This window comes from Electrona antarctica (assembly GCF_951216825.1).
Source record: "Electrona antarctica genome assembly, chromosome: 10".
Lineage (NCBI taxonomy): Eukaryota > Metazoa > Chordata > Actinopteri > Myctophiformes > Myctophidae > Electrona > Electrona antarctica.
Window position 1 is genome coordinate 51,960,830 of NC_136791.1, and position 19,365 is coordinate 51,980,194.

The following is a 19,365-nucleotide window of genomic DNA, read 5'->3' on the forward strand; positions in this document are numbered from 1 at the left end:
TTAAAGGCACTGATTCTGTGTGTTGGCTTGTTCAGAAGAGGATGACGTCTTTCGAAGAAAGTTTGATTCATTTAGCAAGCCAGTGCCCCATTCTGTATGTAAAAAGCCATCCGTTTTATTATGACAGTGTACAACTCCACATATCGCCGTATTGGTCACCAAAAACTACACGCAGATAAACGTGGGTCTGTTGTTTTCCGCATTCCGCTCTAGCGCACCGCCCACTTCCCGCAAAGCCTTGTGGGAAATGGATGCATCTAGGGAGGGACGGCCATGACACAACACAACATGCATCCAACGAGCATCCAACGAGCACGAGAATTGCATGAAAGGTGTGAGCTCAGCCTAAGGCTGAGCTCACACCTTTCATGCAATTCTCTGTGCTCGTTGGGTGTTGTGTCATGGCCGCCCAGCGGCCCAATGCATTTCCAATGGAGGTCACATGGTTTGACCCAACATTGTGTTGTGTGAGGGGGAGGGGCGCAGTCATCCGCCCCTCCCCCTCACACAACACAATGTTGGGTCAAACCATGTGACCTCCATTGGAAATGCATTGGGCCGCTGGGCGGCCATGACACAACACCCAACGAGCACAGAGAATTGCATGAAAGGTGTGAGCTCAGCCTAAGGGTTAGAGGAGCGCCCTTGTAGCCGAAAGGTTGCCGGTTCGATTCCCCGGACGGGCAGGAAAAATCTGGGTGGGGAAGTGATTGTCATCACTCACCCAACACCGCTGAAGTGCCCTTGAGCAAGGCACTGAACCCCCAACTGCTCCCCCTGGAGCTGCTTAGTGGCCAACAGTATAAGACTGTGGTTTTACTGGTCAGCTCCCAGGTTTTAATGTGTGTGTTTCTATGTGGGCGTTGCTGAAAATGAGCACCTGTGCTCAGCTATACCTCCCTGGGCAAATAAAGGAGAAAAAAAAGAATCTGAAATCCTTAGATTAAAAAAATGGCAGGGAAGATCATGGGTATGTCTACACCTCCGATCACCCCCAGGTCATCTTTGAGCAGGGTTAAACTACACCTCCCATCACCCCCCAGGTCATCTTTGAGCAGGGTTAAACTACACCTCCCATCACCCCCCCAGGTCATCTTTGAGCAGGGTTAAACTACACCTCCCATCACCCCCCAGGTCATCTTTGAGCAGGGTTAATCTACTTCTACACCTCCCATCACCCCCCCAGGTCATCTTTGAGCAGGGTTAAACTACACCTCCCATCACCCCCCAGGTCATCTTTGAGCAGGGTTAAACTACACCTCCCATCACCCCCCAGGTCATCTTTGAGCAGGGTTAAACTACACCTCCCATCACCCCCCCAGGTCATCTTTGAGCAGGGTTAAACTACACCTCCCATCACCCCCCAGGTCATCTTTGAGCAGGGTTAATCTACACCTCCCATCACCCCCCAGGTCATCTTTGAGCAGGGTTAAACTACACCTCCCATCACCCCCCCAGGTCATCTTTGAGCAGGGTTAAACTACACCTCCCATCACCCCCCAGGTCATCTTTGAGCAGGGTTAAACTACACCTCCCATCACCCCCCAGGTCATCTTTGAGCAGGGTTAAACTACACCTCCCATCACCCCCCAGGTCATCTTTGAGCAGGGTTAAACTACACCTCCCATCACCCCCCAGGTCATCTTTGAGCAGGGTTAAACTACACCTCCCATCACCCCCCCAGGTCATCTTTGAGCAGGGTTAATCTACACCTCCCATCACCCCCCAGGTCATCTTTGAGCAGGGTTAAACTACACCTCCCATCACCCCCCCAGGTCATCTTTGAGCAGGGTTAATCTACACCTCCCATCACCCCCCCAGGTCATCTTTGAGCAGGGTTAAACTACACCTCCCATCACCCCCCAGGTCATCTTTGAGCAGGGTTAAACTACACCTCCCATCACCCCCCAGGTCATCTTTGAGCAGGGTTAAACTACACCTCCCATCACCCCCCCAGGTCATCTTTGAGCAGGGTTAAACTACACCTCCCATCACCCCCCAGGTCATCTTTGAGCAGGGTTAATCTACACCTCCCATCACCCCCCAGGTCATCTTTGAGCAGGGTTAAACTACACCTCCCATCACCCCCCCAGGTCATCTTTGAGCAGGGTTAAACTACACCTCCCATCACCCCCCAGGTCATCTTTGAGCAGGGTTAAACTACACCTCCCATCACCCCCCCAGGTCATCTTTGAGCAGGGTTAAACTACACCTCCCATCACCCCCCAGGTCATCTTTGAGCAGGGTTAAACTACACCTCCCATCACCCCCCAGGTCATCTTTGAGCAGGGTTAAACTACACCTCCCATCACCCCCCAGGTCATCTTTGAGCAGGGTTAAACTACACCTCCCATCACCCCCCAGGTCATCTTTGAGCAGGCCACCATTGGACAGGTTAAGAAAATTGTGTCCGACCCCTCCCATGTACTATACCCAGAGTATCGGCTAATGCCATCAGGTAGGAGGTACGAGGTCCATGCGTGCAAATATAATAATAGGTACAAGCATTCCTTTGTCCCTCTGTCAATCACACTCCTTAACAGAGTCCTTGCAGAGGGCAGACAGGGTAGGGGTTGAAGGTTATGAGGTGATGTTCTTCCTCTTTTGCACTAGGTATGTTGGTGTGTGGTTTTTTAATGTTGTACGGGTCACTGTGTGCCTTTGTTGTCTTGTATTGTGTATTGTTTTGTATTGTACTGTATTGTTTTGTATCTGTATGCTGCAGGGCGGGTCCTTGGGGTCCAAGACAAATTTCTCCCTTGGGAGACAAAATAAAGAAACCTTGAACTTGAACCTTGTACAAACGTCAGATCTCTCTCCACAGGCTGTAAGACTGCTTAACAAGTCTAAACAATTCACTTTAGTCTGTGGTATTCACGGCCCCGTTTGTATGCTGAATCTGTGTTCTTTTAAACTTTAGCACATATAAAGATAGTCGATATTTAGATTTCATGGGGGGGGTTACCGGGGGGCAATTATACTACACGTTTTAATACAACTACACAGTTTACTACAACTACACGTGATATAATCCGGCCTCAGCTGTCTGACTCAGACGACACATCGCTGCATAAAGCATATTGATAACCATGACATGATAATTGTCTACTACTGTATCAGAGGGACTGACTGTACGTACAGTATGATATGAGATGCAAGCGTGTTGAACAAAATAGCTACATGTTTAAGCATTCATTTCATATTTACATGTGGAGTTTCAGCTGACATTACATTTTATTGACTGACCTGTATACTGTTCACCCTGGTTTGTCCCCCTGGCTGTCCCTTCAGGGCGGGGCTTAGAATAGTATAAAAAAGGGGCTGTCCAAGTACTTTGTTGTATCAGTTAAAACCACCACCCGAGGTCTGACGGACGCTGACACTGAATCCAGTCACACCACCAGAGAGGATCTCCTGAACACAGAGGAGCTCAAACATGTTCCTGCTTCTCACTCTCCTTGCTGGGTTCGCACTGGACGGTGGACGGTGTGCTGTTTGGTATTGTATGCCAGGCACACTGCAGATCCACACTTTTCCCTTTTTACCTCCTTTATGATGAATTCCTGTTCTGCCTATAGAAGTGTCTATTTGTACGTCTCTAAATGTTTTGATGATATGAACATGGTGGACCCTATTGGAAACAAGTGTAATGCTTAATTGGGTCGTCCACTCACAGTTAACAGCCTTTGTATTGAGTTTGTGCTTGAAATGTACTGTAATTCTGCAAACTGTTAATAAATTCTTCAATCAATCAATCAATCAATCCGTCCAGGAGAGTGCATGGAGTGTGATAGTGTGGTCGGCGCATCGTTGGACGAAGACGGACATTGCATGTGTCCCGCAGACACACTGCTGAGCGGTGCTCGGTGCGTGGAGTGTGATAGTGTGACCGGCGCAACGCGGGAAAGGTTTGGACGGTGCAGGTGTCCCTCAAAAACACTACTGACCCGTGGAGAGTGCATGGAGTGTGATCGTGTGGTCGGCGCATCGATGGACAATTACGGACGTTGCATGTGTCCCGCAGACACACTGCTGACCCGTGGAGAGTGCATGGAGTGTGATCGTGTGGTCGGCGCATCGATGGACAATTACAGATATTGCAGGTGTCCCGCAGACACACTGGCGAGCGGTGGACAGTGCATGCCGTGTCAGTTTGTGGTCGACGCAGAGACGGTCTATGGACGGTGCGAGTGTCTCGCAGGCCAACTGTTCGTCAATGGACAGTGCGTGCGGTGTGATGCTGTGGCCGGCCATATGGACGTTGATGGACTCTGCATACCGTGTCTCACAGAGTTGGTCGATGGACAGTGCCTGCGTGTCTCACAGAGATGGTCGATGGACAGTGCATGCAGTGTCCGGGCGTGTTCATCAATGGGAAGTGCTGCGATCTCACTCTGGCCTGTAGGTATTTGATGTGATTTTTGTTTGCTATCACAGACTTTATCATTATGACCATTGTAGCCTATGAGATATGTAGGGCTCCATTTTCGTCACCACTAAACCCCTTATCCCTAAACTTCTTTGCCTTTTTTTTTTTTTTTACTATTTTGCAAAACATTTTTGAATAGTTAAAATGGCCAGTCTACAAGCTCACAACGTGTCAATGTAGATTGGCTAGTTGAAATATTCAAAAATGTTTTGCAAAATAGTAAAACAAGGCAAAGAAGGTTAGGGATAAGGGGTTTAGCGGTGACGAAAATGGAGCCCTTAGACTATCGTAGATGTATTTTTCCATTCTGACATCATCCCTCTCTTCATGGGGTTTAACCCATTTTGACTTGAGATCAGATTCTATGTCTTCTACATCCTGACAGTTTTCTGAAAAAGCTACGTTTCTATGTCAGTTCTTTAATTTTTCAAAAATATCAGACCTACAAGCTCGTAGCGCACCACTCGGTGGCGCGCTATGAGCTTGTAGATCTGCTATTTTTCAATAGCTAAAGCATAACATAATGCTAACACCAAAAGGGGTTCCCGCCTAAAATGGGTTAAATGTTTCGCTCGCGGACCTATAATCTTAGCAAAGTCTAAGGTGCTTACGTTGCTCTAGTATGTGAAGAGTCTGCCTGTGCTATTAACTCATTTTGGGAAAAGCTGGAGGCAGCACGATGGCATGGCTCTCAGTCAAATCTGGTCACAATTGGTTGAAATTAACAGGCTATCCAGCCGTGCTGAAAAGATGTAGCTCTGGTCCATGAGTAAGGCTATGGACCAGAGCTACATCCCTACCTGCTTTCTCTCTCTCTCTCTCTCTCTCTCTCTCAGCTCTCTTTGATCAAGAACGAGACGATCCCCGTGGATACACCTGCCAGTGCATTACGCAAGATGCAATTGCAATGCGTGACGACGTGACTGCTGATGACATTGCAGCTGGTGGCGGCATCGACTGCACCGGCATATTTACCGGTTCAGGCGAGAACCCTACCCGCGGCCGCGGGTATGCTGACATGAAAGATGGTGAACGTGACATTTGCAAAATCATGAGGAGAGCAAGTGCACGGCTGCTGTGCGAGTTTTAGAAGGTAAGGCAACGCGTAATGTAGGCTACAGTCTGTGGTGGGAAAAATACAGTTAAAATTACATTATTTAATGTTTTTTACAAAGTACAATTTTGAGGTATTTGTACAGTATCTCCAATTTCCAACACTTTTACTTCTAGTCCACTACATCAAGGAAGGCGGAAGCAAATATTGCACTTTTACTCAACTACGTTTAATTGAAAACTTTAGTTACTTTGTAGTTGTAGATTAATATTACAAGACATAGAGTAACCATTTCAGCCATTTGAAAATAGCCGATCGGGGGGGCGAATCAAATCAAATCTTAAAATAAAGAAAAAAGAAAATAGCCAATCAACAAGCTCGCAATGCAACACATTGTGAGCTTGTAGATCTGCTATTTTCTTTCGCACTGGACTGAAAGATTTGAAAACTTGAAGTGAGACATTCTGCACAATGAGTATTTTTTCTCTTTTGGTACTTTTTTATGTACATTTTGATGTAAATACATTTGTACTTTTACTCAAGTACTTACTTTACTCAAGTACTTTCTATTCCTGAAGAGTTACAATGCGAAAATGGAAGCCATCGTTCTCACAATAATAAAAATCAAAATATATATATTTTGTAATCTTGTTTTTTTTTTTAAACACAGGTTTCTGGACGGGTTTCTGAACTGCCCACGTTTTAGTGCATAATGAAATGTAGAAATGTTTGCCTTACATAGGAAGTTAATGGTGGCCATATGGATTTGGCCGCTGCGGCGACCCCAAAGGTCGCCGGCCCAGGCTTTAATCATTAGAGCATGCCCTGGACTACATCTGTGCAAACTTAGGCGCTCTTAGACGAATTAGCGCAAAGAATATCCCTTTAGGATCCTCCACTAGAGTGTTGAAATGATCTTTTGTGTGTTTATAAACCAACAGCTGTTCTCTTGAAGCCAGAGAGGGAGTCGACTCAACAACGCCTCCATCCCTCCTGTTCTCCTGAAGCCAGAGAGGGAGTCGACTCAACAACTCCTCCAACCCTCCTGTTCTCCTGAAGCCAGAGAGGGAGTCGACTCAACAACGCCTCCATCCCTCCTGTTCTCCTGAAGCCAGAGAGGGAGTCGACTCAACAACGCCTCCATCCCTCCTGTTCTCCTGAAGCCAGAGAGGGAGTCGACTCAACAACGCCTCCATCCCTCCTGTTCTCCTGAAGCCAGAGAGGGAGTCGACTCAACAACGCCTCCATCCCTCCTGTTCTCCTGAAGCCAGAGAGGGAGCCGACTCAACAACGCCTCCATCCCTCCTGTTCTCCTGAAGCCAGAGAGGGAGTCGACTCAACAACTCCTCCAACCCTCCTGTTCTCCTGAAGCCAGAGAGGGAGTCGACTCAACAACGCCTCCATCCCTCCTGTTCTCCTGAAGCCAGAGAGGGAGTCGACTCAACAACGCCTCCATCCCTCCTGTTCTCCTGAAGCCAGAGAGGGAGTCGACTCAACAACGCCTCCAACCCTCCCGATAAGTCTTGATGAATTGAATACATACTGTAGGACCACAATGGTGTTATCCTTTTCTTTTTTAGCATGGTTGTACAGTAACTGCATCGCTGTAGTGTTTTGCAAGCTGTTATTAAAGTATTCAACCAATCAAAGCATCCGTCTACCACGTCATAGAATTGATTTTTAAGACATCACTGTTGGTTTATATTGAATGGTTCTAGGTGTTGGTTTATTGAATGGTTATAAAACTAAGAAGAAAAATGTCCGTCGACTACCTTCTTCCACTGACGAAAACTAAATGGAAACTAAATAAAAACTAAGCTATGATGACTAAAACTAATATATTGACAATTTCGTCAACAAATAAAAACTAGACTAAAATGTTAGGAAGGGACTAGTGGACAAGATATCCACTATAAGTTATTTTACAATCGGTTGCATGCTGAAAATAGCCGATCTACAAGCTCACAACGAGGTAGATCAGCTATTTTCAGCAGGTGTAAAATCAGTCATTACGACGGCATCAAGGCCCGCCAAAATGCATTTTTGACGACTAAATCAACTGCGGATTTAATCGACTAAAATCGTATGATATTTAGTCGACTGAAACTAACACTAAAATATTCCGGGTGACTAAAATGTCACTAAAACTAAATGAAAACTATTCAAGAGACTAAAACTAAAATCTAAATTTGCTGCCAACAACACATGCAATGTGCGGGGAGCTTGTAGATCTACTATTTTTGGCATGCAAAACTGGCACGCAACTAAGAATAAATAAAGCATACACGCAGACTGTGCAATTTTGGCCACAATGTTCTTGATCGCCCATCTTGTCAGACAGTGCAAGTTTAATTCAATCTAATGTCGCTTTGCCAAGAGACAATGACCTACTTAACCTGACTTATGCCAGGGCAATGTTTTAGGAGGAAGATTTGTATCCGGAATTGGCTTGAGGACAACATCTCTCCAGCCAGTGTTTAATGACTGACCTGTGCTTTAACCCAGAAAACCTGTAAAAGTGATACAGTGATATTTCTGGTAAAAGGTTGCAGTTTCTGTTGAACAAAACATTGACCGTACCATTATTTTGAACACGTACTGTATGTGTCAGTGACCGCTTGGCTGACACTGCCATTACTTAGAATCCTGTGCATTGGCAGGGTGACCCTGTCACACTCCATGTCCCAAGACACTATTAGAAACGTTTCCCCACGATCTGGAAATGCGATCTGGGACGCCGCTAAGGCGGCCGATATGCAGGTCCACATAAGAAGCAGCAAATTGTGTCCCCTGAGCTCTCCCCCGTCTATAATTTGTGGGAATGGTCTCTATGCACACATAATAACTCTTCCTACTTCCTTCAGGAAGCGTCTCTACTTCCTTCAGGTGTCACCAATGATACTAATTAAGGCTCTGTTCCATTTAGTGTACAGTGGTTTTCAAACTTTCAGTATAACTCTGAGTGTACAAATAGAACCAAATGGACCTGTATGGACCCATTTGGTTCCATTTGTACACTCTCAGAGTTACACACCTGTACGGGGCAATTTGGAACGCACTCAAGGACACTTTGAGACCCACTGGTGTAGCACAGTGGTTCTCAACCCGTGGGTCGCGACCCCTCGGGGGGTCGCCAAATTATTTTAGGGGGTCCCCAAAAAAAAAAAAAAAAAAAGATTTGTTTTAAAATTTTATTTTCACGATTTTTCAAAAATAGCAGACCTACAAGCTCGTAGCGCGCCACTCGGTGGCGCGCTATGAGCTTGTAGATCTGCTATTTTTAAATAGCTAAATTATAACAATGCTTAAAACACCAAAAGGGGTTCCCGCTCAAAATGGTTTAAGGTTATTGTAGCAGTCAATTTATATTGGGGGTCGGGAGGGGGCGGGGCGGGGGTCCCGAGACGTTGCCAAAGCATTTTCGGGGGTCCCCGGCCAAAAACGTTGAGAACCCCTGGTGTAGCAGAGTGTTTCCAGTGACCCAACATGCACATTGCACAATATCAGCACCCTGACTCTGTTTGACCAGAATGAAACAGAGCCTTCATTAGTATCATCGGTAACACGTGAAGGAAGAAGGGAAGGGGTCCAAGTTCTTTCCAAAATGGCGTGTGTGCATAGAGAGCAGAGACCATTTTACAGAATTTGGAAATATTATAAAGTAATTCACAGTGTGTACAGTATGTTATGATGATTTATTAATTCATGTTAATGCTGAAACATTCCCGTCTTTTGCTCTTTGCAGTATATTTCTGGTGCTAGTAGTGCAATGCGTGCAATAGTACAATTCTCACCCGGGTGGTAGTTTTGAGAGGTGGCGGCCATGAACATGACGGGCAGGCCGATGGCAGAGGAGAGGATCCAGTTGCAGACGTTGACGATCTTGGCGTTGCGCGGTGTCCGGAAGTCCAGCGCCTTGACGGGGTGGCAGACGGCCACGTAGCGGTCCACGCTCATGGTGGTGAGCGTGAAGATAGAGGTGAACATGTTGTAGTAGTCGATGGACAGCACCATCTTGCACAGGGCGTCGCCGAACGGCCACGTGCCCATCAGGTAGTTGACGCTCTGGAAGGGCAACGTGCTGGTGGCCAGCGCGTCGGCCAGCGCCAGGTTGAAGATGTAAATGTTGGTCGCCGTCTTCATCTTGGTGTACCTGGAAGGGATATAGGATAGAAGGAGAGGGAAATATGTGGTGGGGAAACAAAGGGAGACAGAGAGAGAACGATGGAGGGACACAAAGAGAGAGAGAGAGAGAGAGAGAGAGAGAGAGAGAGAGAGAAGAAGAGAGAGAGAGAGAGAGAGAGAGAGAGAGAGAGAGAGAGAGAGAGAGAGAGAGAGAGAGAGAGAGGCGCGGGACAAAAAGAGGGAGAGAGGGAAAGGTTTATTTACTATTCTCAAAATGAATCTACAAAATTTGGGACCCTTATTTAGATCAGGGGTTCTCAACGTTTTTGGCCGGGGACCCCCGAAAATGCTTTGGCAACGTCTCGGTACCCCCGCCCCGCCCCCTCCCGACCCCCAATATAAATTGACTGCTACAATAACCTTAAACCATTTTGGGCGGGAACCCCTTTTGGTGTTTTAAGCATTGTTATAATTTAGCTATTTAAAAATAGCAGATCTACAAGCTCATAGCGCGCCACGCGCTACGAGCTTGTAGGTCTGCTATTTTTGAAAAATCGTGAATAAAAAAAAAAAAAAAACCCCTAAAATAATTTGGCGACCCCCCGAGGGGTCGCGACCCACGGGTTGAGAACCCCTGATTTAGATCATATTGGACCAACATTGTCTGCCACAGTACTTGGAGGTTTTCCGTGCCAACCTTAGATATCTTATATGCCAGCATTCTTCCCTAGTGGGTGCTCTGCTTTGGGGTGGGGGCTTGTCTGCCCTTTGGGTGTGGGGGGGGTGGTCGCCCGGGCAGGGGTCTCGATGCGTTGCATCGGGGCCACTTCTTGGGGCGGTGGCCCTGCCGCTTGGAGGGGGGGGGGGGTTGCCGCCTTTGAGTGGAGTATGCATGGGTCTGCTCTTGTAATGATTTGGTGCCTATGATAACTGTATTGTCTGCCTTTTTAATATATGTATTTATATACTGTATGGATGTATTTCCTGAATGGGAGTCTATCAAAACTCAAAAGCCACTTATTGTCATTATGGTTCATTCACAGAATCAAAAACACCAAACGCTACTATATAAAATAAAAGGGCTGATGATACAAGATCTTTTTTAGTATTTGTTATTTTTACCACACAACCTGTTATTTTGCTACTCAGAAAAAGAGATGAAATGGTAAGCAAGTCTCAGCCTCGCTATAGCCTACACAGTATCCATGCTTGAGTGTGTCTAGGATTTAGCTGGAAAACACTGCTTGACTTACTTAGCCCCTGTCAAAAGGAATAGATCTTAAAATAGTCTTCCTCTAGTAGTGTCTCCCTCTTAGCTTCACTAATATAAAAATATATTATACAGTAAGGGACTGTCCATTTCTATTTAACCACTTAAACCCTGTCACCCTGGAGTGGTGCACACCGTCTCCAATGACTCCTTTGACCCCTGTCTGAGTAGGACCCCTGCAGCTGCTTAAGTCAACAACTGTGCTTGGCTCCAAGGCACCAGTAACTATGTAACGACAGTATAACACACAGTAACTACCATATAACAATAAAAGTATAGTTCCACCGCACAGTTCGCATGGGTGCGATTTTTCTGTAACCTCTGGCTTTTCATGACATTGAATGTGAGGAGAGTTTGCACAGTTAAAGAGCCCAGAATTAGAGACATTAGACACTACAAAAACAATTGTGAAATGAGTATAGTATATAGTATACTACCAAGGAAGCTTTACGTTAGTTTTGTGAGTTCAAATTCAAGTCTATCCATCTAGCGTATCTATCTAGGAGGAATGTTAACAGATTGATATCTGTTAACATTCCTCCTAGATGGATACGCTCTCTCACCCTTCCACTTTAAGTTGAAGGTGGAATTGAAATATAAACACTCCTTATGCATCGACGCTTTTGACTTGACTGATATTCTGCCTCCATGGAGATGTGCTACAGACCATGGAAGCGATGACGTACTGCTACAGACCATGGCAGCGATGATGTACTGCTTTCCAAATGTCCCCTTATATTGGTAAGTAAAGTCCTGTAATACCTAAATCCATTACAACCCCTATGACATCCTGATAACTCTCCTAAGCGCCTTTGTATGATTAAAGCCCACAACTGCCATTGTAATGCTAATGCAGTTCACTGTTATGTTTGTTTGAATGTTTATTTTTGCTCTCTCCTCCATAAGCCCAAATCCTTAGTTAATTAAATTCCGATTAACTTCAACATTGAGAGCTTAATATGTTTGCTGTCTCCGGGTTTATTTGCTCAGGGACTGACAGGACGCCATCACCGAAACGCAATGCGCTTAAGAAAGATAACAGAGCAGTACCGTACCTTGTGGTGGTTTACAACACCCCCCCCCCCCCCCCCCCCCCCCCGCCCTTGGGATAATGAATGACACTGTCATTACTGTAACATGGTGAAGGTGATAGTTTCTCATTTGAGAAATGATGATCGACCATTTTTGTAATAGGCCTATCTCACAGCCCGCTTTCCACGCCCACTTCCGGTGAATAGTGGTGTCTTTAACATGAGCATTTACACGTTTTTTTCTCTGGAGAATCTAAGTACATTTTCTAATGTAAAAATGTGATAGACCAATATTATTATGAAGCAAACAAGATGGTAAATCAGGTCGAACAGATAGAACAAACCTTACCTTGAGAAAACAAAAGTTGTAGACTTCTTAAATTACCTCGGTTAACATGTAGTGTCTATGGAGTGACGTCACGCTATCACCACTAACCCCGAAAGGGGGCGTATTTAGGGGGGCGGGGAAATTCTGTGAGATAGGCTTATTGTAGATGTGGCACTACTAGCCTTTCTGAGTGGAGTGTCACTTTGGGTGATGGTTGTGCGTTTCAGCTAATATGGCAGAAGACTGCTGCTATATCAGATGGACAATGACAACACACCATACACATTAGAAAATATGTATTTTGAGAAATCTTGGTGGCCGGACAGCCCAGACTTAACAAATACCACTTGGGCTCTTTAAAACTTGCAGTCAAAGTTGCTGTTTGTTATTCATTTTGGTAATACCAGTATAGAGGGTATGCGCGTGACATCCACACAGAAAAGTCATATCTGATTGCATTAAACAATGTTAAACAATGTTAAACTCACTTTGCATGTTGCTTTGCCACTCGATTTGCCACTCGATTCATTCACTTTAACCATGCGCATACCCTCTATTTCTGTTTTATCTTTATAGTCATGATACTCTGACTCCAAGTGGATCTTGTATGGATCTCCTCATTACAGAATTCCCAGAAGGAAGGAACATTGCCCCATTAAATATCACTAAGCAAACATCAAATAAAAATCTCTCATGGCTTTTGGACCATAAACTACTCAAGCAGAGAAAGAGAGAGTAAAAACCAGACAGCAAGGTAATGGGCCATCTGTGAAAATAAAACTTATACCCCTCTCCTTCTGTGAATAATCAGTTCTCAAGAATATAGATAGCTCCATCTGCCTCCAAAGCATCTTGCCTTTATCTTTCCTGGATCAGTGAAGCTTGGTGAAGGCAAATTAATGCCCGCTAATGGACCTTTGTGCGGTTTCAATATGCACTGATATCATGTATAATACATGGCTTGCTGCCAATGCATTAGCTGCCTGTTACTCGCACCTGGGGCTTTGGATGCCTTCTAATTTCTCTGCGTACTCATCTCTCTTTAATGAGGAGACCAGATTTAATAACGGGAAATTATGCCAGAGACGGTTTTGTGACAAGACATTTATTTTTCCAAACTCATCATGTGCACTCCCGAAGGAGGAGACAATTAAATAGAGAGACAGAGAGAGAGAGAGAGAGAGAGAGAGAGAGAGAGAGAGAGAGAGAGATGGAGGGAGACAGAGAGAGAGAGAGAGAGACATTCAAATCCAATACTACAGAATCAAACTTGCATTATTCGGGCACCCAAATCATTTATATCAAATATGATTTCATCAGCAATAAAACGAGTTGCTAATTTCCACAATCTGAATTCAGCCTGTTTCTCTTTATGGACATTTATTCAAATGAAGATAGGAAATGGCCACTGAGGATTGGTCGTTTTAATATGTGCAAACTTAAATATGACTTAACAGAACCTCTTTGGAAATTCAGTAATCGTGGCAAAAGGCCTTAAAACCAAAATCTGCATGAGTTTAACCCCACAATAAATTATATTTCTATGCAAATGTGTGACATTTCTAAAGTGCAGAAACTTCTCCCAGGGCTCTTCAATAAGCTCATGCATCAGTGACTGTGTGGTTGGGAGTCACATGGGAGATACCTAAGAGAGGAATTAATATTGGCCAGCATACAGTACTACACCTGGACTGGTTAGAAGCAGACATATGGAAAGGTGGACACTATTGTCACAAGCAACCCAAATGCAAAATGGTACAATATGCGTGCACTGGACAGTGTTTGGCTACATCGTTGGCCTCTGTAGCCATATTTGTAACATCTCAAATGAAACCCAGAGAAACAAGGTTCTTTTATTTGGGATCTGCTAGAAATTCAGACGGTACATTATTCCGACAACGTGGCTTTGCGTGTGGTGAGGGTTAGGGTTAGTAATGGGGCGAGTCGGAAAAATGACGCAGCTAGCTGACCCCTTTTAGTTGGGGATTGTTCCTCTAAGCACAATGACACACAGCATAATATTCAGCAGCAAGTGAAACACAGTTCTAGCTGCCTGTCACATTAATATGCTCTCCATCTTTACTAGCGGTGTACAGTAATTAAATGCACAGTCACAGAGAGTTACTGACATCAGGGATGATGGAACTACGGGGGCCAGGGGTGTGTGCAAAGGCTATTACATACTACAGTCATCAAGTGTAAGTATCATGTCACTGCCTCACATCCCTGTCTCTGAGTGCATTGGAAAATGAGACACCACATAAATGCCTTCAAAGTTCAAACACAATTGACTGTTAATTTTGACTGATTGCAAAAGATCATTGGCTGGGGGAATACAGGTGCGGAACAGGGCAGCGGACAACTTCCTGCCTCCGGGCGCCTGTTCTGCACATAGAGTATATAAAAGGATAGAGACTGAACTGGCGCGAAGCTCCGCCCCCCCAGCTATTCATGTCAGTGGAAGTTGCTTAGTGGCGTTTTGAAGCACCCGGAAGTCTGCCGGAAGTCCCTCCTCCGGACCTCAAATTTGAGGTCCGGGGTGACGTTGGAGTGATGGTCCTACGTCACGACACAATGTTAAAGCCCAGCTGCACGGGGTTTCCCGGTCATGAATCCACGGGTCCGCCTGTAGTCCCTCCTCCTACCACTAGGGCCCAGAGCTTCAACGTTGAATAGCCTCACTGGCCCCTTGGTTCTGCAGGGTGCGGAAGGGTAGCATGTTTCTCCACATGCAAGTCCAGGTGAAACACCTAACTATTGTAAATAATTTAAATATTATAGGAATTTGCAATGGGCATTAAATATGCCATGTAGTTGTCCAATCTCCATAAATGTAGCACTGATATAAAAGTAGCGACTTCTATACAGCAGTGCAGCACCCGTGGTTGGCAGACTGAAGTCTCGTTCAAATACAAATTCAATAAATCACACGCACCTTCAATATCTGAAGAAAAAAAATACTTTTTTGAATTGCTTAAAGGTGTAATGAAACGGAAATGGTGGACATTTTATTATGAAGTTTCAAACGGTTTCAAGTTGAAACACCGGTCTGAAGTTTCTGAACCAATCAGAGCGTCGCATCCCTTCAGGCGATGGGACGGTAGCTAGGGACTGTTGCTATGCTATACGCAGCAGCGTGGTGTGTGTTTGTTTACAAATCAAATAGACGGCCAACTGTACCAGTTTACTGTTATGTGGCTTATTTCTACCCTATAATGTTTTCAGATACATATTATAGCGTGATGATTAAGTTGAAACCGAGTAATACGCTGTCTGGATGTTATCTGGAATGGGAATAAAAACGGAGGATTTCTGTAATCAATAGCAGCTGTGCTGCACGGATGCGCACATATGGAGAGGATACGGGTGAGCTTCATTTTTATTGGCTTTTATCGATGTTAGCCTCGACACGTCATCACGCAGCACGTTTTCGTTTTCAGGAAGTAATAAAACAAATATTTTTATGGACTTTTGATATAAAAACACACAAAAATGAGAATTTTCCCATTTTTTTGGCATCCATTGTTAGGTATGCTCATATGATGACCACGGAGATGGTCTAAAAGTGTGAAAAACTTATTTTTCATTTCACTACACCTTTAAACTGTCCGAACAAAGTTTGGATGTCGGTTGAACCATGCTGCAGGTTTATGTAATTTCAGCTTCACGTAAGGTGGAGGGATTTATGTTGTGTCTGATTATTAATTATTTCTTGGCTAGTATCTAGATTCAATTTAATATACGGTACGGTATACAGAACACACTGCCCCGGGGTCTCCTCCCAGTGGGACGTACATCGAAGACCTCCCTTGGGAGACGCTCGAGAGGCCTCCTAACCAGATGTCCGAACCACCTAAGCTGGTTCTTTTCCAAGCAAAGAAGCAGCGACTCTACTCCAAGTCTCTCTTGTGTGACTGAACTTCTCACCCTATCTCTAAGGGAGATGCCAGCTACCCGTCAGAGACAACTAATTTTGTCCGCTTGTATCCGCAACCTTATTCTTCCGGTCATGACCCACACTTCATGACCATAGGTGAGAGTAGGAACAAAGATTGCTCGGTAGACAGAGAGCTTTGCCTTCTGGCTCAACTCTCTTTTTGTCACAACAGCGCGTTACAGCGACTGCAATACCGCCCCTGCTGCTCCGAATAGACCACTAGGTCAGTGGTTCTCAACCTTTTCAGGATGAGAACCACTAATAATCGTATTTGAAAAATTATGATTATTTGAGCAATAATCATATTTGAACAATTACACACCCCATGAAGCTTTCAATTCATAGAGATTTTTTGTTGCATTTCTAAGCCAATAATTTGATGACCGACGGAGTCTCCTACTGACATGAGACTTGGAGAGTCTCCTACTGACTGATATGACAGATAGGTCATCAAATGATTGGCTTAGGAATGCGACAATAACAATCTCTCTGAATTCAAGGCTTCATGGGCTGTGTAATTGATAGAAAATAAGTCATTTTTGGGTGAACTACTCCTTTAAAGTGTCACTTCACTGTCAACTGGGGACCGCCCAAAAATCATGTGGGGACAACCCTGGGAGAACCCCGACACACAGGTTGAGGAGAACCACTGCACTAGATGGTACAGTCACTGTGGTCCCAGGGATCTATACAGCTGTAGCTAAAACATGTGCATTGCCTGCTCCGACCTGAGATCAGATTCTAAAAATGTCTTCTACATCCTGACAGTTTTCTGAAAAAGCTATGTTTCTATGTCAGTCGTTCTTCGATTTTTGAAAAATAGCAGACCTACAAGCTCATAGCGCGCCACCGAGTGGCGCGCTATGAGCTTGTAGATCTGCTATTTTTCAATAGCTAAAGCATAACATAACACCAAAAGGTGGTGTTGTCCCATCATAGTATTTTTCTCGTTGGGTTAAATATTTTGGCTGCTGCACCAGAACCGCAATAAAACTAAGCTGATGAGTTTGTAACATGGTCCTAAAGAGTTCCCAGACAGGACTGGTCAGGACAGGACAGGTCAAGTGCATCAATAAATAGTCGGAACCTGTTGGATCGATATGCTTGTCACTATCATTTCAACACAAGCGGGGTCAACAAGGCTGTTGAGAGCTTTTACTCAACACCTTGCTACGGTTCGATCTGTGATTGATTTCCCAGCATGTTATGAAGCAATCGTATACAGCAAAGTCAGCTATCCAATTAATCCTCGATCAGCGATGGACTTGACTGTGTATGTGTATTGCAGCATGATTCATGACAGGTATCTCTTTGTGCGAATAGGCGGAGCAGATGAGCTATGGAGCTGCAGCTGCCGAAACGCAGGCCTTTCAAGGGTACTCAGGGTACTTCCCATGCTGGGAGGAACGTGATGGAATGCACGTGCAATCGTGTACAAGAACATATACTTGTATGCACTGGGCCATTGTCGATGTTCGTGTTCGAGGCCACACTGAAATGTATTACTTGGTAGTACCTTGACAAAAGCCAATGTTAAGAGATTCAATACAATAATAGTACAATATATATAATAGGCTCTGGTTGTCTCCACCAGGCCGAAGGCATGGGGAGAGAGTATGTTTTGCACTCCGTCCGTGTGTCCGTCCTTGTGTGTGTGTGTCCGTCCGTCTGAAGTATGTTTTGCACTCCGTCCGTGTGTCCGTCCTTGTGTGTGTGTGTCCGTCCGTCTGTTACCAGCTAATCTCCGGCACCGTTAACCCGGTCGATGCCAAACTTTGCACACACACTCCCTGGATGCCAACGATGAACCTCTGCCCCACATTTTCCAGAACGGCCTGTTATAGCGCCACCATGAGGCAGCTTTTCACATGTTTTACCTAAAACTGCACCGATCTGCGTGAAACGTTGCATGCACACTCCCTAGAGGCCAATGACAAATCTTTGACCTGCATTTTCCGCATCTGCCTTTTATAGCGCCACCAGGAGGCCGACTTTTGTAAAACACATTTTTTTTATATTACTCCTCCAGATTCTGTCCAAAAATCTCACAAATCGTTACACAGTATCTCTATGGTCATGTGCTCAAGTCGGATCTGTCCGATATTTCATATTCCATCCTAATTGGCTATAATTGGCTTTCACAGTTTGCAAGATTGCCCCGTTTTGAACAAAAGCCTCAAATCATGAACGCAGCATGCAATTTACGTGAAATCTTTCACACATTTTCTTACTAGGCTGAGGAACCCTTTTCACATTGGCCTGTTATAGCGCCACCAACAGGTTGATTTTTGCAAAACACATTTTTGGAACAAAATGCCTCAAATCATCCAATTGCCATTAAAGGCGTATGAAGAAATGGCACCCTTTTCACATTGGCCTATTATAGTGCCACCAGGCACTCTGCATTTCCTCAACAAAATGAAGAAAATTGTTGCAAAAAACTAACAAACAAAAAAACATGTTTATATTACTCCTAAACATTTTGCCAAACATCTCACACAGTCCTATCCTCCTGGTGGAGACCTGTGCCCAGAAGGGCACTTTTTCTAGTTTAGTAATATTTTGGGATACGTATGCCTTTGACTCGACTCAATTTCAAAGACAGATACTGTTGAATAATAATTGGATATAAATAAATACAGTTGTGCCTTGAGTTGAGATTGGCACTTGCTTTTTGGTGTGCTTTGGCCCTTGGACACAACATGTTTGAAAACAGCTGACACTGGCTAGAAGAAAATTAAGAATTCACAATATAACAGCCTAGGCAGGTTACAGCAGAATTAAGCTTGGACATCGATAGTTTGTGACCTTACTCACCGGCTTTGACTATAAAACCACTTGTTCGCTTTCTGCCCTTTACTATATAAGGTGCGAACTCTCGGCTGTAGTTTCCAGACCAGATTGAGACTCTATCAGAGCCTCGGGAACAAACATTGTGAATCAATTTTATTCATAGAGGTTTAGTATGAAAAAAATCCATTTAGATTTCACTGTGATCTTTTAATGTTCCAGCATCATTAATTGAATAATGAGTCTTATAGCCCATAAAGCAAATGTAATGTGTCACCTTGAAGCGTGACAAAACATTTTACTTGTGCACCATCAGTGGGTAATGTGTAATATTGTTCCTCTGAAATGTCAAGTCACTGAAACTCATATTATTTTTTAACACGATGGACGCCAGATCGCCT

At 44.6% G+C, this 19,365-nt stretch overlaps 1 protein-coding gene across 3 annotated transcripts in view; it reads right to left on the minus strand.

Moving 5' to 3' along the window:
* oprm1 (opioid receptor, mu 1) overlaps positions 1 to 19,365 on the minus strand; it is a 131,049-nt gene that overhangs the window by 59,301 nt on the left and 52,383 nt on the right. For all 3 annotated transcript variants that reach the window (XR_013791001.1, XR_013791002.1, XM_079512646.1), the window contains exon 2: positions 9,278 to 9,636. Coding sequence is in view for 1 of the 3 variants with exons in the window: in XM_079512646.1 (XP_079368772.1) it covers positions 9,278 to 9,636 (359 nt within the window). In the remaining 2 variants the exon portion in view is untranslated. The remainder of the gene's footprint in view (positions 1 to 9,277; positions 9,637 to 19,365) is intronic.